This window comes from Platichthys flesus, chromosome 2 (genome assembly GCF_949316205.1).
Source record: "Platichthys flesus chromosome 2, fPlaFle2.1, whole genome shotgun sequence".
NCBI lineage: Eukaryota > Metazoa > Chordata > Actinopteri > Pleuronectiformes > Pleuronectidae > Platichthys > Platichthys flesus.
The window spans coordinates 4,881,155-4,908,559 of NC_084946.1; the positions used below are offsets into that span (position 1 = coordinate 4,881,155).

A 27,405-nucleotide genomic window follows, 5' to 3' on the forward strand; every position below is an offset into this window, starting at 1 on the left:
TACTGGACGGGTGCAATGTAACCGGAGGTCGGGAGAGACTATAGGACACAGCCCTTAACCGCGCGGGAGGGGAGGGTTTAACCATTAACCAGCATTAACCATTGAGGCAGCTGCGCGGAGCCGGTAACCGCACATAAGTCGTGCGCACCGGCGTCCACGCCTCAGCCTGAGCGCGTTACCAGGAGCTGCAGGACACATGCAGCAGCTACCCGGGGTCCGTGTTCTCTCACTCAACTCCCCTGTGGACCGCTGACACTGAAAGGTAACTCGCCCCCCCCCTCCTCCTCCCAGCTGAGGAGCCCCAGTGTGACTGTACCTGCTGTTATTTCAGAAAGAGACAGACATAGACTGTAAGAGCCACAGCTTGTTCCCCCTCGGTGTATGAAACATGTATGAGGGTGACAAAGAGTGGAAAATGACGGTGCATGCGCTTTCAAGATTTTAGCATGAGTTACAGACTCGTGGTGATAGTGGCGGTGACACTGGTGCGCAGCCCCGGTGCTGGAACACGCAGCCCCCTGGCCCTGTTTAAATGAGCAGCAGAATAGAAGAAGGAGGGCTCGTCTATTCAGGCCTGACCAGGGGAGCACTAATTTACGCCTTTGCCATGTTGGGTTCGGGCGGTGTTGGTCCTGACTACTAAGCAGAGGATTGTTTCAGCGGGGAAAGTCTGTGTGCGGATGTCGCAACATGCAGGCGGATGAGAGCTGTGTGAAGTCAGCAGCATTGACACTGGACGCCCACAGTGTGGCCTTCAAAATAAATGGGGTCATGTATTTATTTTTATAAGTGAAAAGCCAGGGAACATAGTTCGGGACATCTATGCCAGATGTGAGTGGTCACCTTAGAAGCTAAACTGACTTTAATAGGCCCAAAATATATTTTTCAGTTTATGTTCCTCCTATCATACAAATGTGTTTTTAAATGATTCAGCGAATTTCTGTGATGCTTGTGAAGCGTAGATCAGGGATTCCCAAAGTGGGGTCCGGGGATCAGGGTTCTTGGAAGGTTGCAGCTGGTCCCTGGTAAACTACGGAAAGAGTGTTTGACTATTTTGGTCCTGAAGTTCATACAGTTCCTCCCATGAAACATTGAAAAACAAAAAGCTTTTCAAATAGCTGTTGTTGGTCTAAAGTGCAAAAGTTTGAGAGATTCTTGGTTGGGGAATGGAAGTAAGGAATGAAGGATGTGTCAGCCTCAACCACACTGTCATATTTGTTTTCACAAACAGGAATAGTTTACCTAGTCCATTAGTGCTGTTTGATTTAGAGCTAGTCATGCATGTGTCCATAAATCTTCAAGTTTATGATTATTTATAATTAAAATATTCAAATACATTTTGTTAGGCTGTTAATTGTATTTCCAGTGTTTGGGAAGCATGTGTCCTTTACATTTGCTTAGATTGACCTTTTGTGTGTAACGTTTCAACTTAACACATATTTCCCACCTGACTTCAGGAGTTTGCTTTTAGAAGGATGGTTGGGTTGTTTATTTTGAAAGGTATGGCAGGATGGTTGTCTTTGCATTGCGGTGGCTTTGCAGGTGGTGCGTGTGGTTCCAGAGGATGTATGACTGCACCAGTGTTAATGGGGGAATATTTTTAGCCGGCGGGAGGAAATTTGTCGCTGGATGAAACAGTTTTTAAACTCACTGTTTATTCTCACTGACGTCTGCCAAAGTGCCAGTGAAAATGACTTACACAGAGTCTGTGGAACTCCAAAAGAAAGTAATGGTAGTCAAAAAAGTTTTCATCATCAAGATGTTTTATTTTAAGTTATTTTATATCTTAGTTTATTATATATGGATATTACTGTTTTCTAATAAACTTAATAGAAAAATACTGAACACCACTATACTTTATATTTATACAACTACACTTTCAGAGGCAGTTGGGATCAACTATGTATTTGGGAATAAACATGAAACAAAACTGTGGAATGTAAAGATTTGAAATTAATAATGAATGAATTTGTCCTTTTCCCAGGTGACTTTCCACCCTGGTTGGGAGGTTATTCTTTGCAGCCGGTAACTCAATCCACTGCAGACCTTTAAATATCCCCCTTGAAAATCTCAAAGCAGCCACGTGGTGTAAGGTGAGACATTCCCTGCCTGGTACACTAACCAGTCTGACATGATCAGCGGACTGAGAGCATGACCAGTCTGCGCTGCACTCTGGCCACTTCAGACCTGTGATTTAGACTGTTGCTGTTCTTTGGAGGAATGTTTTCAATTAAGTGACTGAAGGGGATTTCTGTGGTGAGTCCCCGAACCCATTGTTTTCCCTTCTCTGCTGTGTTCATAAACTATGCTTTCTTCTTTTTTTTGTCAGCCTACCCTGAGCACCTTGCAGTGAATGGAGAATATACTGGTTCTGCTCCCGAAGCACCGACAGGAACACAGGCTCTGCAGGCGCTCAGCTGCATGTGCCTTGCTGCAGGTTTTTTCTCACAGAGCAGGTTTCTCCTTGTCTTCAATAGCGACAGTCACTTCCTGTAAACCTCTTTAATGGGATAAATCAAGTGGACTGATCAGGTTCAATACCAGATCAGGTAGACAATTCTATTTTGACCTTGCCAAAACAGTTAGGCCAAGGCACGCTGAGCTTTCTTTGTCAAGCCCACTGTCTTCCAAAGGCTTCCGCATGGTACTTTGGTTGAAAGAACAAGAAAAACTCCCCGACATCGACATGTCCTCCGGGGCCATTGAGTTGAAGAAGGAGGGAGGCCCCCTGACACCGGCCTTCCTCAATTCTAACTGCTCTGTCCAGCCGGTAATCCTCACTCAGGGCTCTGAAGAGGTGAGCCCAGGAACCGGGGCTGAGTTTGAGCTCACAGAGGTCACATCTTACCCAGAGAGGGCCGGTGAGACCGGGGAGGGTGAGGAGAGGTCAGAGATTGTGGTGGCGCTGGACTGCCGAGCCAACGCAAAAGGTCAACGGGAAGAGGACGCTCTCCTGGAGAACGCAAGCCATAGCAACGAAAGCGATGACACCAGCACCGACCAGAGCCCGGAACCACCGGTGCCACTCAAGGAGACCTCCTTCACCATCGGCCTACAGGTGGTTTTCCCTTTCCTGCTGGCCGGGTTCGGGACAGTGGCAGCAGGAATGGTGCTTGACATCGTCCAGGTGAGTGATCTAGAACATATAGGGAGTAAACAGCATATACTCGTAAAAATTATGTAAGAATCTAATAAGAAACTGCTGAAGCAATATAAACGATTCAGTGAGTTTCGTTCTGCCTTGAAACAATATTCTTCATATCAACAAAGAGGATCCTACTCCTGTAAACAAGAAATGGAAATGATGGATGACATAAATGTTTTGGATTCTTAGGAAGATTATGGGGAGTTTCAGTAATGTAACAGCTGAAACAATTTCACACCAACAAATTTGGAGTGTTGTACTAGTTGTATTCAAATGTCCAGAAACCCTAATTCAGACATTAACGTAGTGATTAGAGCTCCACTTTTATTCCCTTTCCTTACAGACCACTTATCTGCGAGAAACAACAGGATCTCTGTCTTATTTAACCCAGTAAAGTTAATCTAAATCAATCTACTGTTTAACAGTTGTGTTTCTGAGCAGAGCCGTTGCTCCAGGAAGACTTAGCTAACCCTAACTGAGTTGTTAAGGGGCCATGGAGCATTTGAATTAGCTGGTTAAGCGATCCCTGTTGGCTGTTGCATGTCTGATGCTGGCCTATCTGATGGTATGCCTTCAGGAATGCATGGATGAGACAGTGTCACACGCCATTCAATTAGTAATGTGAAGTTCTTTTATAATGTCTATCTTTCCTTCACTGTACTGACCATCCTGCTCAGAATATATCTAAGTGAAATGCCAGCCAGAGTCTTGTTGACAGGTCATATATTCCTTAAAACTCAGCTAGTGGTGCAGATAAAGCTGGAGGTGTCAGGCTGCCTGGAGACCAGTCCAGGCACATTGTGTACACACATACTGATGCCAACATGGCAGACCCCAAGAACTCGGCACACAGGGGAGGGGGACAGACAGGGGGATAAGTGTTGTTTCTTTGAGCACCTGAACAGGCAGAACACTTCTTGGGCTAGAGTATGAGTGAAAACAAAACACAATGCGGTGTCAAAGCCTCTATTACTATGTGGTTACGTATTCTCACTAAACCAGGAATGCAGAGGTTTGAGGTCAAAGAAGTTTTCATGCTGCCTCAACTTAGGCACCATGCTGCTGCAGTTTCTCCAGTTTCCAAAACACTCAGTGCACAATTCCTTCAGAGGTGAGGCAGGGAGGCAGGAGATACAGATGGTACAGGGCCTTATCGTTCCCCTCGGATCAGCCATCCTCGTGACCGTGGGCAAACCTTAAAGAAATGTTTGCTATGACATGCAAAGTGAAACTTGTCTGAAGCGCCTGTTCTTATGAGTTCATCCTGAGCAGCTAGCAGGTTGTCTCATTGCCTAATGCCCCTACCATCATACTGTGAAACGCTAACTCAGCTAATCCTCCCTGCCCTTGCCAGTAGGTTATTGTCGCTCCCTCTCTCTCTTTCTCTCTATTTGGTTTGGGTTGACCATCCCAGTTCCTTTTCTAACCGTAAGCTAGAAAACTGTTTAAGCCTGTAGTTAATGTGCCTGTCTGTCTGTCTGAGATTAGAAGTCGTGGCTTGGATCAGTGCATGACTTACCATTATGCAGAGACTATTTTGAAATCTGACCTCATGAACATTGTTCACTTTGACTTTCTGTGGAATACATACACACACACACATACACACACATATAACTTCTGGCCTCATTCCCATTCGAGGTTTGCCCAGAAAGGACTGTCCAGACTGGTATAGAGGAGGAAGACATCTGCATAGTTCTGCTCAGCTACTTTGTAGCAGCAGTAGCAGAATGACCTAAAACTGTCGGTCTCTCACCACCAGGGTGCTCGTGTTTTTTTCCAACCCGTTTTAGATGAAACCCCACGCACTTCTTTATTCGTTTGTGTAACTGTGTCGGCCACTGCCTAGGCTTTTTTGCATACGGAAGTTGGCATGGTTTCATCTAAACTGGGTTGATATACACCATCACAGCCCCAGACATGTTGTTTGAAGCTGACCGACTGGCTCACTTGAACTAAAGGTTAAACATGGTTTGTAAAGGTCATGCGTCGTTAGTCTTTTTGGGAATGCGACTGCCAAAGCTCAGATAGATGATTTGTGACTTGCAGTCACTTAACACGCTTCTATCACCTACAATTCTGTAATATATACGATCAAACTATAAATCAAGACTGCGGTGTAGTGTCATAGTCAGTTGTGCATATATGTGTGCCTCAGAGTCTCGCTGTCTGTCCTGTGGTGTCTGTGAACTAAAACACCAAAATAAAGCAAATATTTGGGACTTAAGCCTCAAAAACATACACAGGCAGCCGTAAACAGGAAATCATAGTAGACCTAAAGGTTTAACACCAGCCAAGCCCTCATTGCCAACTAGACACCAATTCACTCAACCACATCCACTTGCCTGGTTTTTACTCAGGAAAACAGAGCGTGGGTTTATTCTCTCAAAGTGAATCATCTTTCCAGCTACTTAGTTTCGCTATCTGCCCCTGCTGAAAAAGTTCCATCTCTTTTATATTTAGTTTGTAATCCTGCCCAAAATTAAAAAAATATATGATCTAATGGACCAAACTTTTTTTTCAGAACATTCAATGGTGTTCAATCATTTGCATTTGATTGACTGCTTCGCTTCATATTGGTCAGCCTTGGATTCATTAGCAACATATTAGCTCACAGTTATTAACACCTGACAATATCAGTACTTGGTTAGGATGTGAGTGAAAGAGATTGAAAGGATTAGCAGGTCAGAATGCTTTTGTGTTGCACTTAGCCCTGGCTAATCATTCTAGGTTGCTTGTCTGCACTTCCCTTGGGCAGAGAGGTCAGGCTGTGCCGTCTGTCCACCCTCATCTCATGGAGGCCAGTAGTCCAAATCTTCTCTTAGACTCTGCGTAAGCTTGATCAACATTTTTTGTAAAAACGTGGCAGAGCTTCCGTGCTCCTAATGACTCCATTTAACTGAAACTCATTTGTGTCACTAGGAAACGTAATCTGTCCTTATACTCCCTCACAAATTCACTGAATGCAGGTCCTCTATGATCATCAATGTAATGCCAATAAGGTTGTGTTGCATTGCTGATGCTCATCTTTCATGATCAACTCCAGCACAGCCATTAAAATGTGACCCTCCATGGCGTGTGTTAGCATGTGAGTCTGGAACGTAACTCTGCCATTTGTGCGTCAGCATCGGGTAAATGAAACACACACCACCTTGTGTAGTGTCTGGGACACTCTCAGAGTGTAATATACATTGCATGCCATCATGTTCAGCCTCTCACTTAGGACAGCAGTACAGTGATCACAAATAAAATGGGGCCATGTTACTCAACTGGGCAACTCAACCCTTGTGGGGCTTGCATACCAGAGCTCCTATAGGTCTGTACACAGAGGTACTGGGGTTGTCCTGTAGAGTTCTTAGAACCGAGGAGGTCCCATGAGGAGGGAGGGCTTGTTTGGCTCAGAGCCAGTGTTCCATGGAGACAACAACATATATCACCACAGGGAGGCAAAGAGGGAGATAGGGGATTGAGACAGAAGTAGAGACAGAAAAAGAGAGAGAGAGAAAGCTTGAAAGCATGTGGCTGTTAGAGGAGAGGAGTGCTCACAGAGGTGCTCAGAAGGCTGCTGGGTTGGCAGAGGGCAGTGAGCCAAGCTGAGGGGTTGGCTGTAAGAAGGGAGCTGTGCTTGGCCGGATGACAGCAAGTGGATAGACAGAAGGAGTTTAACCCACACTAGAGTTTTGATGCCACACCTACTGATACAACTCAGAGTGAAGTGTGGATGACACCCCTTATCAGCACTGTACATCTGGATGCACAGTGGGAGCAACACACTTAAACAGATATGCAAGCTCGCTGGTGTGAGAAATGCAGGCCAACTGTGTTTGTATGTAGCTTTAACGTCAGCTACTCTCTATTTTCCTGCCCTTGTCTATTTTCTCCTCTCCCTCTCTTTTCTTTTCCGTGCCAGCCAGTGAATATTGATTCAGCTTGGGGCAGACTGGACTGTAAGTGCTAGGGGCCTGTGGGAGCAGCTCCAAAGATAAGCACTTTTACTGGAGAAGGATCGGTGGCATCAGCCTTCTTTGTTTCTGGCCACAGTAGACCCCAGACCTGCTATCACTGCACAAACTGCAATGGATGCCCAGCGGAAAGTGGCACTTGACCAAGCCCTGGCCAGGGAGGAGGGTATCAAGGGTCAGGTCTAAGAATACAGACTATAACTTTCATGAAAGGCCATCTACTAGGATGTGGAAACATTGGCTGAGCAACCACGTGCACTAGCATGTGCTAAACATGACTTGTCATTTTCTCATGTAGGGGCACCAGTTGCTCAAGTTTAGATTTCCTTGGTTTAGGGGGCTCATAAAGACAGCACACATTTATGCTGAGGTAGGGGCTGAACAGTAAGGCCAAGGAATGCAATGATACCCCTTTTGCTAAAGCACATCTATATATCTAGTGTTTAGACGCTTCACCACCAAGTGTGTCTTTCTGCTGTGTTATTATTTCCACCATGGAGTTATTATTTCCACCATGATACCTAGTATACTGACCTGTAGCTGCTTCCCATTTTGTTTCACTTCATTTATTCAGCAATAAATTAGTTAAATATAAGCCCATTGTTTCTTTATCCAATGGTGTCAAGCCGACATGGTTTTCAGTCACCACAGATGCTACCATGTTTTTTGCTTGGAATGTTTTTCACGGTGTTAAAAACTTATTGCGTCCACCTTACCCACGCTTGCTGACCTTATTCTACTGCTGTATTTCAGGATTGTTGCACTGCAGCTATACCTAGGAACGAATATAGGCTAATGTTCAGATTCTTAATCCTGCCTCGCCTCTACAACGCTCCAGTTTGATGACTGTTTCTCAAGCTGGTGAGAAACCACCAATGGGCACAAAACTCGACCTGGATAACAACAAATTTAATATGTGCTTTACAGTCTTGGAACCAAGCTAGAACCTCTACACACTCTTAAGATGAAATTAATTTCAAAATTATATTAATGGTTTTATTTGATTTTTGAATACTGTGTGGGACAATATTAGCTATTCATATTTGCACAACCAATGTGTATTTAGAAAAATGTCAGTATCTAAGTAGTAACATAATTACCATTACTAGTGATGTATAATACATCAAACATTCTAGTGAGATAGGAGGTCTCTATGGTTAAAGCTGCAGTGTGTAAGATTAAGGGGAAAGGGATCTATTGGCAGAAATTCAATATAATCCTAGTGGCGTTTTCATAGTGTGTAATCGCCTTAACTATACAAATTGTAGTTTCCTTTATATTAAAATACTTTATATCTATATCCGGAGCGGGTCGTCTCTACTGATGCCGCTTTTTTTTTTACAGTAGTCAAAACAGGACAAACTAAAAACCCTTTGAGTTTTTAAGACAACTGAAGGTTCCCACAGGTTCTCTGTCATGTTTGGAAGGGAGGGTGTGGTGAGGGGCATTAAGCTGCAACATGCAACTTCACCACTAGATGTCACTAAATCCTTCACACTGAACCTTTAAGTACAGTTTGAAGAGGGGAACCAAAAGGGAAAAGGGAAGAATAAATGGCAAAGGAGGACGGTAATAAATCACTTCAGCATGAAAACCCACTGACATTGTTCTTGTTAAAGGAGAGCCAACGTGATACTATAGTCTGCAAGGTTTGTACAGACAGACTATCTGTTCTATCGTATAGCTATGAACCAAGGATTAATTTGGTCGATGTATGTTTAACAGTGTGTTTCTGTGAATCAGATATGTTGTATGTCAATATTGTGGTTTATTGACTGTTGATCCTGATATTACATGTCATTGTTGCAGCACTGGACAGTGTTTACGGAGGTATCGGAGGTTTTCATCCTGGTACCAGCACTACTGGGGCTCAAAGGCAACCTAGAGATGACACTGGCCTCCAGACTTTCCACAGCGGTAAGAAATGTTACAGTGTGTGAGTGTGTGTGTGTATGTTTGTGGTTTAATCGTCACTCTAAGTTGCGTTGTCCCTTGGTGAGTTTGACCCACAGACTGTTTCGAAAAATGTCTTACTGATTGCGCAATGAACATTTTACTTTCTAAATAGCAAAATAATACTTTGAATTAAATTAACATTAGCATAACATTCAATTTGTATTAGAAACCTAGCTTGCATGTACCGCATTTATTCAATCTAGTGAATTAGGTTACATTGTTTGTATTTCCTCTGTATAATACCACAAAAGTCCTTGTGGAGTTATAACTTGGAGGATTGTTTCAGTTGTTCCCTCCAACGTTACCCAATCTGTCTCATTGCCTTTAATCTTTATGATCCATCAAAGCTGATTGTTCCTGGGGTCAGAGGTCATATTGCCAAACGTGACCTGAGTTATCACAAACTGATAGCAACATTCCTGTCCTCGTCCTTGTGTTTCTAATAGTATTACTGATCCTGCCCAACTGTTTCACTTGAAGCTGTTATAAAAGCAGGTGTCTGAATTGTTTCAGCTCTCAAACCTCTGTCGGAATATGTTAATTAATTGCGGGTATCATTGCGTCAGTGGAGGAGGTCAGAAAGGTAAAAGGGGTGCGAGGATGTGGAGGGTTTTGTTTGTGATGAGGAGAATTTTCAATTTCAATTATTTGTTGAGTGGGGAGCAAGTGAAGGTTTTGAAGGACAGGGGTGATGTGGACTATGGTGTGGGAGTGGGTGAGCAGACGGGCAGCTGAGTTTTGGACTTATTGTAACTTGTTGATGATTTTGGTGGATGTGCCGTACAGGATGCTATTGCAATAGTCGAGTCGTGAGGTGAAGATCGAAGTCAAAGTCAAAGTCAAAGTTTATTGTCACATGCATCAATGACAGCGTCATCGGAGCAGTGAAATTCTTATGACATGGCAGGCAAACATCTACGCAGTATGCGACTTTACAAAATGACATTAAAATAACATACTATGTAACATAACATATAACATAACATTGTAACATAAAACACAGTCAAGTGAATATTAAATTAAGTAATATGAACATATGTATAACATATAACATAGTCAAATTAAAGTCAAAGTTAAATGAAGCAGCAGTTTACAGGGTTCACCCTGGAGTGGGGAATATTAAATAAAATAATATGAATATATGTATAACATATAACATAGTCAAATAAATTTAAATGAAGCAACAGTTTTCAGGGTGAAGAAGTGGGGAATATTAAATAAGATAAGTATATGTGAAGTAAGTGTATTTGTATGATTCGGGAGCAGAATGTACATGGTGACTATTCAGAGGATAGAAAAAAAAACATGCAATCTAACATAACATATAACATCACATCGTAACATATAATGTAGTCAAGTAAAGCAGTAGTTTACAGGGTGAATGGAATATTAAATTAAATAATATGAACATGAATATATGTATAAATATAACATAGTCAAGTCAAAGTAAAATGAAGTAGCAGTTTACACGGTGAAGGACTGGGTAATATTAAATTAAATTAAATAATATGAATATAGGTGTTACATAGGCAGATAAAAGTCCAAATGAAGCAGCAGTTTAGCAGAGGTTGAGGTGAACCAGTGTACAATTTGGAAGTTGCTTCAACAATGTTTCACCTACACTTCCAAACTGGCTTTGTTAAAAGTAATGACAATAACTGAAAATGTCTTGACATACATCACTGTAAAATACAAACCATGAAATGTAGAGGCCACGATACAAGCTGATTTCAGACAGACGGCAACGTTTTTCAGTTCAACATAAAAGTGTTCTCACTTCCAGCCTCACAAAGCAGGCCAGAGTCTGGTGTTTGTCCTGAGACATTACTGTTGGCTCTCTGCTGGCTGGCCCCAGCGGGACCACGTTTATTTCCATGCTGCCACTAATAATGAGCAGATTAAGACCACTGTAAATTTCCTAATACGCTTATTACTGACAAAAATCATGTAATCCCCCATACTTGCCGGCTGTAGGAGTTTTAATTTCACATGACTGTGTTTCCTTTTTTCCCCTTTTTGTCTTTTTAACCTCTTTGTCTTTGACTGTTTTTCTGAAATGAGGTTTGTCCCTTGTTTTCATTATCATTGGTCTGACTAAAAAAGTGTTTGTGGCTGTTTTCTCAGTTTTCTCTCATTCCCTCTCGTGTTATTGAGCCTAATTTATTGTAAGGATTTGGAAAAGGATATTTTGAAACTTGGCAGCACCTGTAAATTGCAATACAGGTGTAACAGTGTGCTTTACACGATAATCCGAAATTACATCCACTACAAAATCCTAATTAATCCCCATTTCTTGTGTGTATTAAATGTGTTGACAAACACTCATATCATGTTTGTTTGTAGTCCAACCTTGTAAACAACAGATTTTCCAGTGAAAAATAAATGGTATTATAATTCAACTGAAGCTTTCAAATCTCAGGCTATTTCAGCCTCTCATGCACCTTATGTCATCCATCATAATTAATTTTCACAGGAATGGTTGTGAAAATGAATTATGATGATCCAAAAACTAATCCAGCTGCCCCCCCCCCCCCCTAACACTCACACACACACACACATACACACACACATACACACACACACACAAACACCAAAAGCAAGGAAATTGGCATCATAATCAGACAAATCATCACATAACACCAGGCGATGCTAGCGTGAGCTACATCTATGTGCTGCATCACTTGTTTTAAAGCAAATTTTCAAAAGTTACAGTTGCAAAATTGTTGTGTGTTATAATGGCTCCTTAAATTAGATCCTGAGGAGGTTTAGAGGTTCAGAGATTTCTGTGTGAAGCAGCTACATGAGACTCTTGACGTGTGGGTTAATTGAATGTGTGATCCTCCCAGTGCTGTGCTCTGATGTTTAGTTTTCTCTTATCTGGCCGCCTTAAACCTACTTACCTGTGTTTGTGGCATACCCTGTGAGCGAAGGCGTGACTGTAATTGCAGGAGATGTCCATGTGGAGATTAGCATGCGATCGATGTACTAGGTGTGATGTTGGCGTGGTTGTATTTTTAATGACAAACAATCCTAAACACACGATCGTCACATCGATCAAGCCGATGAGTTTACCCTGTCAAGCTGCCAGACATACTCAGCGGGCATGGAGCTATACACACACACACTAACTCAAAGGTCACACCCAAAAAGTAATATTAACTAAGGGAAGGCCAGGCACATTTATTTGTATCCTACACAGAGATTATTCTGTATGCTTGACGAAATTAAACTGTTATAATTATAAAGGTAAAATGGTTCAAGAAAGTTACAAAAATCGCCATAGAAACTGTAAAAAAGCTCAAATTATAAAAGAGGTCAGAGATGGGGCAGATTTGATATCAACTGGGAGCTGGTTCCAACACTTGTTAGCATAGTGGCTAATGCCATTTCACCCTGTCTATTTTTAACTCTCTGCACCACTACTGTTATTTCATCAAATATGTCAGAAATATAGTAAGTTTATTGTTTTGAAGAATGAATAATTCTCTGATATCAATCAATACTTTAACTGGAAGCCAGGGTGAAAACATAGGAATTGAGAATTCCGATATCAAGACGATCAAACTATTAATATTCAGTCCTGAAGATACTCCTGTAGTCTAATCATTTATTTGACAGTTTGGGCAAATTCCTTAAACTATAGCTGGATAACTCATAAAATGCAGTAAATGGATAACATGTTGGCAAACAGTTGCCTGCGTACACATTACAGCGGAACGATTACATTTGCAGTAATTTTTAAGCCAGCGGTGGATTTTCAAGTCAAATATTTACTTGAGTTTGTTGAGTTATTATTTAGCCAAATTTATTAACTTTTTTTGCAGCTAGATGTTTGATATTTAAACCAGCTAATCTGGATTAGTGCCTAAGGATAATCTCTTTCCCCAATGAGTTCTCGTCTATATTTGTTTGTTTGTTAACCAAAAACCTGCTTTACGGAGTTCCATGAAATTTAGAAGAGGGGTGATCTTAGAAAGAACCCATTATATATATATATGTGTGGATCCAATGGAAATTGATTTAAAAATAAGACATATTAAGGGGACAGATGATTATGAATGCATTACTTTGCAATAGATCCAAATAAAAATCCAGATGTAGTGAATTTAAGTGTGGTTTCAGAATGGGGGTCCTTGGGGGAGGTATGTGCTCTACTAGTTCCAGTTTATTACAACTTGGGTATCTTGTTGTTTAGCCATCACTCACATTAGTAATGATAGGATCATAGACACCAATGTAAACTGATGAGGTCTGAAAACATTTCATCATTTCGTGACACCAGTGTGACAGGTTTAACAGTGAAGTTACTCAGAAAAGAAAACAAAGGGAAAATGATGAAACTATAAGTAATAGTATTCATTTCAGTGGGACACATGGTGGCCTCTGGTTTAAGGCCCTTTAATGTACTAAGTTTGTGTCTGGCCAGGGACAGTTATCGCATGGTCTCCCCCAGGATACATTTCTTGTCACGTCTCTACCTGGCTACTAGGGTAAGGAAAAAAAATTAACATCCAGCTTGTACTGATTCAGCTTTAACGTTGCCGTACTCAATGTAGTTGTGTACACACTCTTTTCCCGTGGGAGATTTGGGGCATGTTCTCTTTGGTTTTGCCTCCAAATGCAGTGGATTAGATCATCTGGATCTGAACTGCTGGCCCGTTTACAACCTTTGTAATCGCTTGACTGCCCATGATTTAAGTGCGCCTTGTTCCCAGCTCTCAGCAACAGCATCAAAATGTAGCTAGTAAATATGATGTGATGGTAAAAATTATCAAAATGTTTTCATAAACCCGAATTTCCACATCCTTGATCAAATTTGAATTGAATGTATTTAGTTTTAAATCCTTATTCAGAACACAATTCTCCCTCTGGGTTACGGAACTCAGACTTGTATGGGTTGTCATGTGTCCAGATGTTTCTCTACCCTCTGCATATGTAAATGCTAGTGGACAGAAAGGAAAAGGAGATCCTCTGTTTGTGTTCTCTCACTGTGGAAGAGCATTAGGATCATTGCTCTGGACACACAGTAGCCCACTGTCGCTACAGATACTTGATGCTTGAGACCACTGGTGTGTATGTGTACGTGCTTGAGCATTTGTGTGTGTGTGAAAGAGAGGAGATGAGATAAGTGGAGTCGGCCGCAGGGTGGGGTATTGGATCAGAGTGTCTTTGTCCAGCGAACTGACATTTTATTGTTCTGGTGGGACCAAGGGGCAGCAGCATGTACACAGGCTGTGCACCCACACACACATGATAATGTGTTGACCCTGTGGGTTCTTCTGTCTCTTTCAGGCTAATATTGGTCAGATGGACACAACCAAGGACATGTGGAAGATGATCATCGGGAACTTGGCCCTCATTCAGGTAAACAACACTGAACACTCCACTCCAGTGTCACAGAGCATCTCTGAGCAGGCGAACAGGCCCTCAACACACCACGCTGCCAGGAGAAATCTGGTTATGGCAAGGAATCAGATCATGAGTTACATATCACATATATTTCAGCTGGATGGTCATATTGCTCTGAAGCTCAGTTTATATGCAGCTAGTGGTTAATCCAATGTCTCGATGTCGATTTTGTGTTCACATTATATTGGATGTGAAGATGCAGAGTGATGATGTTTCCTGTCATTTAGCTGCACATTGGTCACAGGAACATGTTCTGTGTCCAGGATATTTATCTTATTCATGCACAAAAAAGCTGATAACAACTTGACATGATTCAATTGTCACATTTTTCATCATAGCTAAACAAAGTTCTCTAAACTAAAACAAGAGAAAAATAGAAAAGGGAAACCCTGGTTCTCATATAGACCGCTTTTCAGGGATCAAGTTACGGCCAAACCAGGGAACATGGTTGTTACATAAGTCAATAGTGTTTACAGTAAACACAAGGATGATCATGATGGGGCACATAGAACATATATGGCATGTTCTCAACACATGTTCTGGTCACAACCAGTAAGCATATCACACTCAACTCCCCTTATTATCTGATCTGTTATTTACCCACATGCGCAGCCATCAGGAGCAGTTAGGTTTAGGAAGCTTATCGATCATGTGACATGTTGATCGGAGAATCGGGGGATCGTACCACCATCATTCCAATTAGTGGACAACGTACTCCATCTCCTAACCACAGCCATCCCTGTAAATTGTTCAATCCAAACAGGTTTTTTAAAACTGGACTGTGGACTGGCTAAAAAGCTTTTATCAGCAGTTCTACAAAGATAATTAGATCCAGCTCTTGATACCGTCTATAATTTCTTGAAAATGGAAACAACAACTGCAAGTCTTAAATTCTTAAAAAACCTACAAACCTACTAATCAACACAACATGATTGGCTATAGGACAAACCCCTTTCTCAGTTAAGGGTGCAACTTCCTATGACCCTGGGGTCCACTACGGATACGTTGAACCTACATTTTAGAGAAAGATAAACTTAAAACCAGGAAGGAAAATCTCGCTTCTAGGAAAATGCAAAGAGCTACAAAAGTCAAATCTAGTTTGGAGGACCTTCAAACATTCAAGTGATATTCACCTTAATTTTGTAATATAATACTAAAAGTATACAAATGTTTTATCATATGCTTCCTTGTAATGACTGACTATGTGTGCTCACACTGCGGCCTCTTCTTCTCCACTGTTTGTTTACTTTGCTGTGCAGACACTGTGCAGCTGGACGTTGCAGGGCTTCAATATTTCACATGTTTAAATTCAGTCTGATTTAACTCAAACCTAAAACAAACAGAATTGGTTGCTTTTGATCAGAAGGGAGTCAAATCAGACATGCCCACAGTTTGGTGATGAAACATAATTCTTTGACTGAGGAAATCAGCCTCAACAAGAGCAGATGTCGATCAGCAGCAATAGCTGATATACCTATATCCTTATGCTGCATACATGTGTATGTTTTGAATATTTGAACACTATTCAATCAGTATTTCGATCACCAAAAATAACTCCATTCAGTCTCAGTGAGTCAGTCCCCTCTCCTGTGGGGCTGTCTTTTGAATTGAGCTTGTTATGTAATAGCTGCAGAATCCTCATAGGGGCTTACACCAGTGCTCATGATGTAACAAAGTCACCAAATTTGTACATCTGTTTATTATCTTGTGTTTAGAGATGGCGTTCTCTTAGAATAAAAGCTTAACTAGATGGACGTCTTCTCTTTTGTTTATGGTGTTGAATAACTGAATATGTCATATTTTATTAATGAAGGCAAAGCTTCAACAATGAGTAGTAACTGATGCTCAGATGAAACAGCACAGTCTCTCATACAGAACATCTGGACTTTACATGTTGACTGCATTCAATGGCGACATGAACCACTGTGATGTGTGTGTGTATTCAGGTCCAGGCCACAGTGGTGGGGTTCCTGGCCTCCATAGCTGCTGTGATCTTCGGCTGGATCCCAGAGGGACACTTCAGGCTGGGCCACGCAGTGCTGCTGTGTGCATCCAGCGTGGCCACTGCATTCATAGCCTCTCTGCTGCTGGGTACGATTTCCTTTCACTTTATAGTCTCATTGTTTCCCAAGGAGGGAACACTGCTCCAAAAAAACATGATTTAAACAAAGTGCTACAAATATATGTAGCTTCAATGAAGGTCTACACAGACACTGAGACGCCAACAATACAAAGTCTGGTTTAATTGGTCACTAAACAGGATACAAGGGATATTCACAGTGTAAACATCTCATCAGACCTGTCAGTGACTCATTTAACTCTCTGCTTAAGTTAGCCAGTCGGAGTTAACGTGGCCATGCTAATATGATCCAGGGATAACGCTGAATAGACGTTTGCCAGGAATAATGTTTATGATATGATTTTCACGTCACATTAAGCATGCTAATAATGGAATTGTGTTTGGTCGTAAAGTTTAATTTGACCAGTTGAAGGAGCATGAAAAAAGTTATTGACAGAATTGATTTTGATGTCATAGAAATCCATGCAGCAGTTCTGGGGCTATTTCATTCAAATCCATAATTGACAACCTCATGATGCCATTATATGAGAAGTCACACTTTCACCAAAATGAGGAGCTGTTCAAAGTGTCTCTTCTCTGAACCGTCATGCTGTCCCATCTGATGCATTTCTCTAACCATGCTACCAAGGTTTAAATTAGATTAGATGTTTGCAGTGCAACTTGAAATAATTGCAGAAAGTATGATTAGAAATTATTTTTAATTAATTCATTAGCATTCATCATTTTCTATTAGGATTGACTGTATTCTAAACTGTAAAGCCTTGATTATACCTTGTAATGTTCTGCACTGTGTTTTGCTCTTAACACTGGTTTGAAGTCATATGTCATAAAACACCAAAATGCAGATGATACATGATGACACTGCAGAACACAGTTTATCACACAGCTTATCACACATCAACAGGCGCAGCTACGTGTGATCATGACCTCTGGTGACTTAATGTTGTGACATCCTGAAATCCCACAGGGCTCATCATGATCGGTGTGATCATAGCATCCAGGAAGGTGGGCATCAACCCTGACAATGTGGCCACACCAATAGCTGCAAGCCTGGGAGACCTGATCACCCTGTCCCTGCTGGCAGGCATCTCAACAGGACTGTACAAGGAGCTAGGTAATACAGTCAAACACCCAGTTCACGTTGAATTCAATAGGACACTTTCAGAGGCTCATGTAATGTTCATCAATGGGTGCATTGTGCTCAGGTTTTCAAGAGATGACAGCTGTGTTGTTTGACAGTGCAGTGCTCAGCTGTAAAGAGGTGGGCAAGGAGTTCATCAGGAGAGAGAGTGTGAAATAAATATGTATTTATTTAAATCAAATTAGAAGTTAAAATATTACTGCTCAAACAGATAAATGTAATAAAGATGGATTGTCTTTTGTATGACAGAGTGTTAGGGCCATCTTGAAGAAAAAGATCATTTGAGACTTAAAAAATATTGTCTTAAGATTACAACAAGTTGCAATTGAGAAGAAACTCGTAATATTATGAGAATAAAGTCGTATCATTTGCAGTAGAAAACTGCTAACATGTCCTTCTCCACCAGAGAAGAAACTAATTGTAGTTCTTCAGAATAGAGAGTGTGATACACAATAATTAAAAAGTCCTTCATATTCCAAATTAGAACACAGACCGATCTTCAGATATTCAAACTGTAAAATGACACGTAGCTTTATAGTGTGACTTTATCCAAGACTTAATCTCACAATATTACGACTTTATTCTCCAATTCTCAAAAAGGATTCTGCAACATGGCAACAAGTGAAAAAAAATAGATGTGACCTACACTCACAAGTCTGTCAAGCCTCTAATTAGTAGCAAGTTTCTCAAAAGCCCACCAACGAGAAAGAATCATTAATACAGAAGCACTAGTTCAGAGACAAGCTTCATCATAGTGGCTACATTATTGATGCTACTTCAAAAGCGCCTATGAAGATGTTATCGTACCAGGAGAGTACAGTGAGTGCAATGTGACTCTGTGTCCAGCTGTGCACAGTAAATAAGGATGAAAGCTGCCCACACCTAACCTCGCTGTGTCGTATGGCGAGAAACTCCACAGCTGTATTGTTGGCTCCATGATAGTTTCCTCACCAGTGACACACCCAGCTCAACCAAACAACCCACTGTTCCTCGGGTTCCAGGCCACAGACAAACAAACCCTGGCGCACACAGGACTGATGAAACCGTCCTGAGCGTGGAGTCATTTCATAACTCTTACGTCAGTCTGTGTCCACAAACACGACACCCTTACTCACTCTAAATGCCAAAGTCTGCTGCTATATTAAGCTTATTTGGGTTATTTTGTCTCATACGCACAAAAACACAGCTGGTGTTTGGGTCTTGTGGACATAGTATGTTTTTTAAAGTAGTGTTTGTGGTGTTTTGTTGTCTCCTGTGGTGTTAATATAGTTGTTACACTGCCTCCTATAGACAAGACAAGGTACTTACTGTTTGTCTAATCACAATCCTGCTCAGTCCTCTCAAGCACAAGTCACTTATATTCCATTTAGAAAAATATGAAATTCTATAATGCTAAGTTTTAGTTTTATTTAAGTCGAGATATAAAGGTTTTAACTGGTGCACTAATATTTGCATTGAAATATTTTTTTACATTTCTAATTTGCCACTTTATTTGATTTAGGTTGCATTTTATTTAGCTTTAGGACTCTTGTATGATCATATTGATTGAGTCCTTCAAACAGTATTTGGACAGTTACATGTTTTACACACACTATTTTTTTTATTTTTATAAAATCGTGAACACTACGTTAATGATCTGCTTTAAATTAACAAAAGCTCTTTTTACACATTTTACCCAAACTTAATTTCTTCAAAAGTAACTGGAAAGATGAACATCACGAAAATAAGATCATCACACTTCAACTCTCCTCAGTCTGCTTGTTAGTGAGCTTGTTAGGGTATTACAATCACTATCTTGTGCATGTTTCTAAACTAAAAAAAAACTTCATGATTTCAAGACGAGGAATGATCCCCAGATTTCTCAGTGAAATGTTCTTGATGTGTTAATCCATCTTTTCTTCTTCTCTTACAGATTACAATGACTATGCCAGCCCACTGGTGTGTGCGGTGTTTGTGGCCATGTGCCCCCTGTGGGTGCTGATAGCCAGGAAGATCCCTTCCACCAGAGAGGTCCTCTACTCTGGATGGGAGCCGGTTATCATCGCCATGGCTATCAGCAGGTACAGCAAGCAGGCATCTTTGTCTGTATTTTATCTGTAAAAAAAGCTGTCAAAATAATAGAAACGTTTACTGTACATATACTGTAAACGTACTCTCAGGCATTGACATGATATTCACACTGTTTATCGCCCTTTGTAACTTGATGCCATTTATGTGAATAAATGTTCTCCTTTTTTCAGAGTAAATATAAGATATTGTGTTCTACTAATTAACACACTGTACGTCCCGATTATTCTTTGTGTTTCCATATGTTATAATCACAGGCCGGGAAGAGCAATCAATGACCAGTTCTTTCCACTTGTCTGTGTTTCAGTGTCGGTGGTCTGATCCTCGACAAGACCGTCACCGACCCAAACTTTGCTGGCATGGCTGTCTTCACCCCGGTCATCAACGGTAAGGAGCCATAAGACCATAAGCTTTCCATATACATGGCACTTTAACGATGCCTTTTGGGAGTGTTGGGGAGGTTATAGAAAAAGGACAAGTGAGTGGTGTATATAACTGCAGATAAATAACCATGTTGCAAATATACACTACTAAGTTAGAGGTCAATGTGGATGTTTTATTCCTGGAGATGGGGAATAAATATAGAGAAGTCTGACTCTGATCTAGTGTATTTAAATCTGTTGCCGTCAGCACATCCATCTGTTTTGTAAACATACGGATATGTTAGATGGGTGATGTATGCCAGAGCAAGCATATGTCTTGTAAAGTGACTTTTCTTTCAAAGTGACAGATGGAGATTACATATTTATAAAGTGAAGGAAAAACATTGCATTTCCATTTGGCCAAGTTCTTAGGTATTTCATGTGCAAAAAATACCAAAGCTGACTCGATGCCAGATGCCAATACTAAGGGGGTTTTGTTCTTTTTCCATATTTTCACCATGTGTGTTTGTGTTTGTGTGTCAGGTGTGGGAGGAAACCTGGTGGCGGTTCAGGCCAGTCGTATCTCCACCTATCTTCACATGAACGGTTTACCCATGGGGGATCCCAACCTCGCCCCCAGGAAGTGCCCCACACCCTGCACCTCTTTCTTAGGCTCCAGTAAGTCACAGGGGAGCTGTGGAATGTTCCACAGTTTCTCTAAAACAGATTTTTCCATTATGCCTTCACGTTCCAGCATCTGCCCTTAAAGAGCAAAGCCTAATTTCATCTGAATATGATCGTGTCACCATCCTTTTCTAACATTTCTCATGACTAGTTTAAAAGTGTCTCCTCTCTCTCTTCCAGCTGTGAACTCTCGTTCGGCCCGTGTGCTCTTCCTCCTGGTTGCTCCGGGTCACCTCGTCTTCCTTTACACCATCAACTACCTTAGGGGTGGACACACCACCCTGACGCCAGTCTTCGTCACCATCTACATGACTGCCGCACTACTTCAGGTACACACACAGGCCCACATACACAGAGTCCAGCAGGAGCACACAGACATCTTTTTGTTTCTCGAGAGAATGTGCAATTTGTCTGTTTCCGCCTCACGCCCCCTCTCACCTGCGCTCACTTTACACTTTAACAATAAACACCAGCACTTCACAAGTTATTAAGACACATACAGGACTGAAGTTTACTTTGTGTTTGTTTAATTTGCTCTCCAGGGTTTATTGACACACATTTAAACCTGCTACATAACACGAGACTTAACGTGACATAATCAGGACATCAGGGTTAGACGCAGCTTGGTGTTTTAACATTTCTTTGTTGCAGAATAAGCGATGCCCAGTTTATCCGGGAACATAAATATGAATTCAGCAGGTTCAGATCAGTTCGAAGTATGATTGTTAGAAAACATCAGAGGAGCAGAGTCACCTGTTGATCTGTGTAGAGTAATGTGCCTCAGTGCAGTGACGCTGCCAAGGGGGGGCAAGGCTGGGCCACCTTGATACAGTAAAGGCTATAATCAGAGAGGTTGTCCTGTTAATCCTTAGGTGCAGCACACAAGTCTAAACTGAATGAACATGAAATCAGTGTGGAGAGCAATGACCACGGTCATAGACTTACTGTTACCTTATTTTGTAAATTACAGCACACTTGTTATAACAGCAACAGTGAATACTACTTTTTAAAGCACAAACATAACCAGATAAAACATTCTAAATAAAAAGGGAGTTCATATTTGTCTGGATGATTAAACTGATGAAAAAGCAGCCATGTGCAGTAATATAGGATTTTGGATGTGATACATTGAAATTCATGGAGATGCATTGTTGTGCACCAGTGAGCACACAGTCATCACAGACAGGCAGCTCCTCCCAGCTCCCAGCTCAAGTTCCAGTTGTGGTGGTTTATCTTCTCTTGTGTGGAGCTTTTTGGTGATAAAACTAAGTTTTCTTTCCATTAGAGTGAAATAGACCAAAATCTCAAAATTGACCTGTACACGGAAAAACAATGTTTTTGCCTGTAGTATCCTGCCCTAAACTGCATAATCTAATCTAATAACTATTTATTTAACTAGCGTTGAGTATTTAACAATTGTGCTAGTGTGAGGGTATTAACAGAGCTGCAATGAGTGTTCGTGCATTATGCACCAGCTGCTGTAGGCACATTTTACTATCTTGACAATTTTACCTAATAAACTGTGATATTCTGCACCACTGACTTTAGATCAGCTTTGGTTGGTCAAAGGCACATTTGCAGTCTTTTGACTCAAGACGTGAAACAATGCACCTGACCACTTCTAAAACACCCACAGGCGTTAACATGGGCTCACATTTATTTACTTGCGGCTAAGTTTTAGATCAGGCTCCAACAAAGTGTTTTTTTAACATTCAAGTGTTGAAGTTGCAGCATTGTTTTACAGTTGGTGGTCACTTTTTCAATTTGTTTTCAACAATTTGTAAGATAAAATCGCACAAAATATCGTGAGATAAGTTGAATTAGTGTTCATTATTGTAAGATTATGAAAGTCCAAATTTCCCCATAAACTGACCCCAGCCAGGAATACATATATATCTTTATTTGTGTTGCTTATCAAGAATTGAGAGTGTGGTTCCAGGAGAAATAAAGTATGCTTCTTCTTTGTCTTGCTCCAGGTGATTATCCTCCTCTACCTGGCAGACTGGATGGTCCACTGGATGTGGGGTCGAGGCATGGACCCCGACAACTTCTCCATCCCCTACCTGACTGCCCTGGGTGACCTGCTGGGAACCGGCTTCCTCGCCCTCTGCTTCCACATATGCTGGTTCATCGGGGACAGAGAAAATAATGCGGGCAACTAAATGCATGCACAGACACACGCACAAAAACAAAACTGTACACTTGCACACATGGACAGTGACAAACCTCACCCATTATCTGAAACTGGAAGATGTCTACATTTAAGGGCTAATCTCTTGTAGGGCTCTCGTTGAGGGTTTAGAGCAGTAGGGCAGCGTCTCACCTTCAGGATTTCCGGATGCTGATGCACCACAGCTGCTGCCAAGTCTCCAGACAGAATCTTTGTTTCACTGCAGAAACACTGGAAACACACACATCCCCTTGTCGACCACCCAACACACCTGCACCTGATGGATCCATCCCCACAAACTCCAGCACTCCTCTTCTGCTTTACTTAATAACTTAGTCCTACTACTTTTGTTATTATCACTCTATTGACAATGATTATGATTGTTGGTGAATAATGTATTTGATATGAATCGGTACCTGTTCTATTTGGATGGCCAGTCCTCATTATTTTCAATGGGGACTTCAAGCCCTAGGTTTTTTGAAGATCAACTTTCAACACTTGAAACCGAGACGACAGAGACAGCAAAAAAACTGCATTCAAAAAAGCCTAGAATGCTTAGTCACCAAGTGCTTTGCCATATATACAGTAAGAATATTACATGAAATCTAATGTGTTTAGTTTTTGATTTAATATAATACACGAGGCTCTCTCTGTTTTACTTTTGCCTTGTGACAACAGGAAACAGGCTTGGGGAGGGTTTACTACAGGGGACTGGACCACAAACATAACCAGATAAAACACTTTTTCTTTGAATAGTTCAATTTGAATCAGGGCAGGGACTCAAGGTTGATATTCCTGATGTTATTCCTGCACAAGAAAGGACTTGAGAACTGGGAATCAGACCTGGAATCAGATTCACTGCCTTAAAAAATGCTAAAGTCAGCCTGCTACAGGAACAGACTCACCTCCGCCTCTCAATTGAAATGTTCACACCAATGATACTTGTGTGTTCATTCACACAATAATCTGTCTCTTTTAAATTTCTACCCATTTTGCTAAATACTACAGGTGTGAAATGTCCAATGGCAAAGCTTTCATTAAAAGACAAACACAAACACAAAGCTGTGGAAAGTAGTGTGTGGAAAATGCGGACAACTGTTGTAAGGAAGGAAAAATGCACACACGACAAGTGTTTGTCGCAGCTCACTTTGATTACTTTTGTTACCGATCGGTTTGACCTAATAGTCCCCCCCCCCCCCCCGTATGAAACCATCTGCCAACTCTCTACTTGTGCAGGCTTCTTGTTGTTGTTGTTGTGTTGCCCAAGCCAGGCTTACAGTAAGTGACAACAGGCTCAACATGCTGCAATGGACTGGAACAAACCTACAGAGCTTTCCCAGCTGGTACAGAGGGTGAAAGTGAGTTTTTTTGCCTTAGTGTGCTCAGGGGAAGTGCTCAGTTGGGTTCAGCTGGCACAGTCTGACTGAGGTTCTGGTTGCTGATGATTTGAGATATGTAGGTATTTAATTTAGATTCTTATAAAATGTTTAGGCCGTGCTGGACCACATAATTGTTCAAGTGAAAGACGGGCTGATTATGTTCTGTGAGGCTGGTCAACAGGTCCCATCGTCAGATTAGGATGTTGGTTTTATTGGTTTTTGTTTTGTTGCTTTTAGATTCAGATTCACTTAAAGGTCAGGGTAGTGCTTAAAGCTGTCCGAGGACCCAGTCACACAAAATGTAGCTGCTCTAGAGCGTAACGATAACTGCCTGCTCTGCTGCCAGAAGTAGAGTTTTCATTCCTTTTGAGTGAAGGAACTATGCATCCCATAAACCCCTGCAAATTATTATTTTACATCAACTTCCAGTGCACTCCCGTTTGAATCAAACCATGGTGAAGCAAATATTTCACATTGAGTTCAACTCAAGTGAATTTGACTTGCGGTTAAAAGTCCTGCGAGTGTAGGGAGTGAAAGGAATCTAAAATGAAGGGAGCTATCATAAAAGCAATAGACAATAATGAAACAGAATTCCATCTTATAAAAAAAACGTTAACTTGTTAACCCATTGGTGATTATTGAAGCCAGCAAGGTTTCTGTCAGTTGGCAAGTTGTGTTAGATTGTGTTAGCTGATTTACAATATTTACATAAAACAACAGGGCTTAGTAAAAGCCGCAGCACATAGAAAATCTGAACTAGTAGAGCTACAGTGAGTTGCAGCTTGTTGCTATGCTTATAAATTGTTTGATCACAGCTTGTGCATCAACAAGGAATTTATTGAATTTTGGCACCATCCTATAGGAATCTGAGGCTAGATAGGATATTAGCTGTGTTACACCATTAGTCTTACATTCATGTTGCAAAGATATTTCTTTCCTAATTGCCTGATATCTATATTCAGACATAAAAATACATTTGTCTCTGGTAGTGTCTGGTGTGACTGGGTCCTTAAAGTTATAGAAAACTTCTTATTATACTTAAAAATAATGAAATAACTACACACACACTCACATAAACGTCCACCAGCCTCAGCTGACCTGAGCTGACTCTTTCTCTGAGGGCTTACATGTGAGGAGGGGAACGGCAAAGGAAGCTGTGAGTACAGACTGTACAGAGCACAGACGTTAACCCAGAGGTGAAGCCCAGTGTCTTAGGAGAAACCTGCATGTGATGCTTGACTTAACCAGAGCTTGTCAAACCTCTGTGCTGTTTCAATGGGGCCAGCATAATGCATGTGCAGGGCACATAGGATGTGCAAAATGTGATTTTTTTAATCTGTCATAAATCTTTTGTTATGGTCAGATTCTTTTTTGTATGTGTCAATGATTTTACAGTTGTGATTTATTTCTTTTTATTCCTTCCCTTAATCTTTTTAACTACTGATGATTCTTGTCTTGTGTTATGAATTTCCCCCGAGAAAAACAACCACTGTAAAGATGAAGCAACTTCTCTGGCACTGGTCAAACACAGAAGTACTGTAATCTGCAAAATGGACACCAGAGGGCACCACAGGGATTTTCGCCACTGCCCAACTTCTCTGTGCAGCTCTGTGTCCCCTGGATTCCAACCCACTCGCATCCAGCCTGAGTCACATTTGCCTTTTCTCGACATTTACCATGTTGAAAAAGGTGCCTCCTTCGATCCGTCATCTTTCAGTCTGTATACTCCACTCTCATACTGACCAGGTGCCAGCATTCTGCCTCTATGTCAATGGAAAGTTGTGAATACTTCTATAAGGAGGGCAAGTAATGCTTTGTCTATTTATTTTTAGAAGCACACAAAGCAAATTGTACATACTATATTTATTCTATATATAAGGTTGTTTATTTTGTAATTTCATTTTGGCTCAGTTTCTTTATAATCATGTTATTGTAATTTTCTCTTCTCTTTAATGTGTTCTATTTTTTTTTTTTCAAAGGCCAGTAGTGCTTTTTGGCACTTGCCGCAATAGGATGTCGGTGATGTTAATGAATAGCAAAGTGCCTAATACCTGTCTTATACACTTAACACAACACACACACACACACACACACACACACACACGTACACACAAACCTGGTCTCATGCAGGTATTATAAGACATAGAAAAGCCTTAACCTATCAGAGCCAAGCTCGAGTCAGAGTAACCAATCAGGAGCTAGGTGTCCCACTGAGTAGCAACTCTTTGATTAGTTTTGATTAATAAAAGATGTACGTTATGTTGATTATGATATGTAATGCAATAAAGATTGTAAGGGCTGGCAGCGTCAGTTGCAAGCTTTTGTTCATGTGAATCTGCAAAAATCAGGAAAGGCTGAGTGGAAAACCAGCAGGTTGGATTTACAGGGCTCATGAAAGGTCTGAAATCAGATTACCAGTAGAAGTAATATATCAACCTACAAACAATACAAGTGCAAAAAATGATTTGTTCCTCTGCTATATAACACACACGTAGCCTTTAAAACCCTTCATCCAACTACTGCCTTGTTAACCTCAGTGCTTCAAACCCTTGAGCCCCTGAACTCACAGGGAACCATGCTGATCCTCAGGCTGCCAACATCCACATCAAGATCGAGACTTTGATTCAGACTCGAAATGTCCACCTGTCCCAGCCAGTAATGTTGCCTATAAGGAAGAAACCGCTGTAGAAACATGTACAGTCTTACTGGGGCTGAGGTTGTTATGTTCTCTGTGTGTTCTTCTTGTAAAAGCCCTCCCTCTGTGAGGCAGGAGGAAGGCTTTCTCCCTGCAGGACATTGTAAATTGCTGGAAATAAAGGACTATATTATTTCATACCATTCCCCTGTCATTTTGTCTGTTTTTGTTTTTTTTTACTGGAAATGTAATGATTGTTTTCGTAACTCAGGCAAACCCCCTAAATTTGTAAAGCATATTTAACGATTTTTTACAAGCTGAAAGTTTACCTTAAAATTTCTAGTTGTAATAAATATCAAAATGGCAAAACCCTATTTTACACATCCACATAGACACATTTTACAGAAAATGTACC

General features: G+C 41.1%; 1 protein-coding gene across 2 annotated transcripts; it reads left to right on the forward strand.

Annotated features, from left to right (window-relative positions):
- On the forward strand, positions 1 to 27,188 carry slc41a1 (solute carrier family 41 member 1). 2 transcript variants are annotated; one of them, XM_062394646.1, is made up of 12 exons: positions 1 to 262; positions 1,985 to 2,093; positions 2,330 to 3,127; positions 8,917 to 9,024; positions 14,356 to 14,427; positions 16,419 to 16,563; positions 17,520 to 17,666; positions 19,606 to 19,753; positions 20,068 to 20,147; positions 20,666 to 20,800; positions 20,987 to 21,135; positions 22,783 to 27,188. In XM_062394646.1, exons 3-12 carry the CDS (start codon positions 2,642 to 2,644, stop codon positions 22,966 to 22,968), a joined length of 1,656 nt encoding a protein of 551 aa, XP_062250630.1. In that variant the 5' UTR covers positions 1 to 262; positions 1,985 to 2,093; positions 2,330 to 2,641; the 3' UTR covers positions 22,969 to 27,188. The 2 variants fall into 2 exon arrangements, with proteins under 2 accessions (XP_062250630.1, XP_062250631.1); XM_062394647.1 differs by lacking the exons at positions 1 to 262; positions 1,985 to 2,093 and adding an exon at positions 2,133 to 2,256.
- Positions 27,189 to 27,405: the final 217 nt, after the last annotated feature.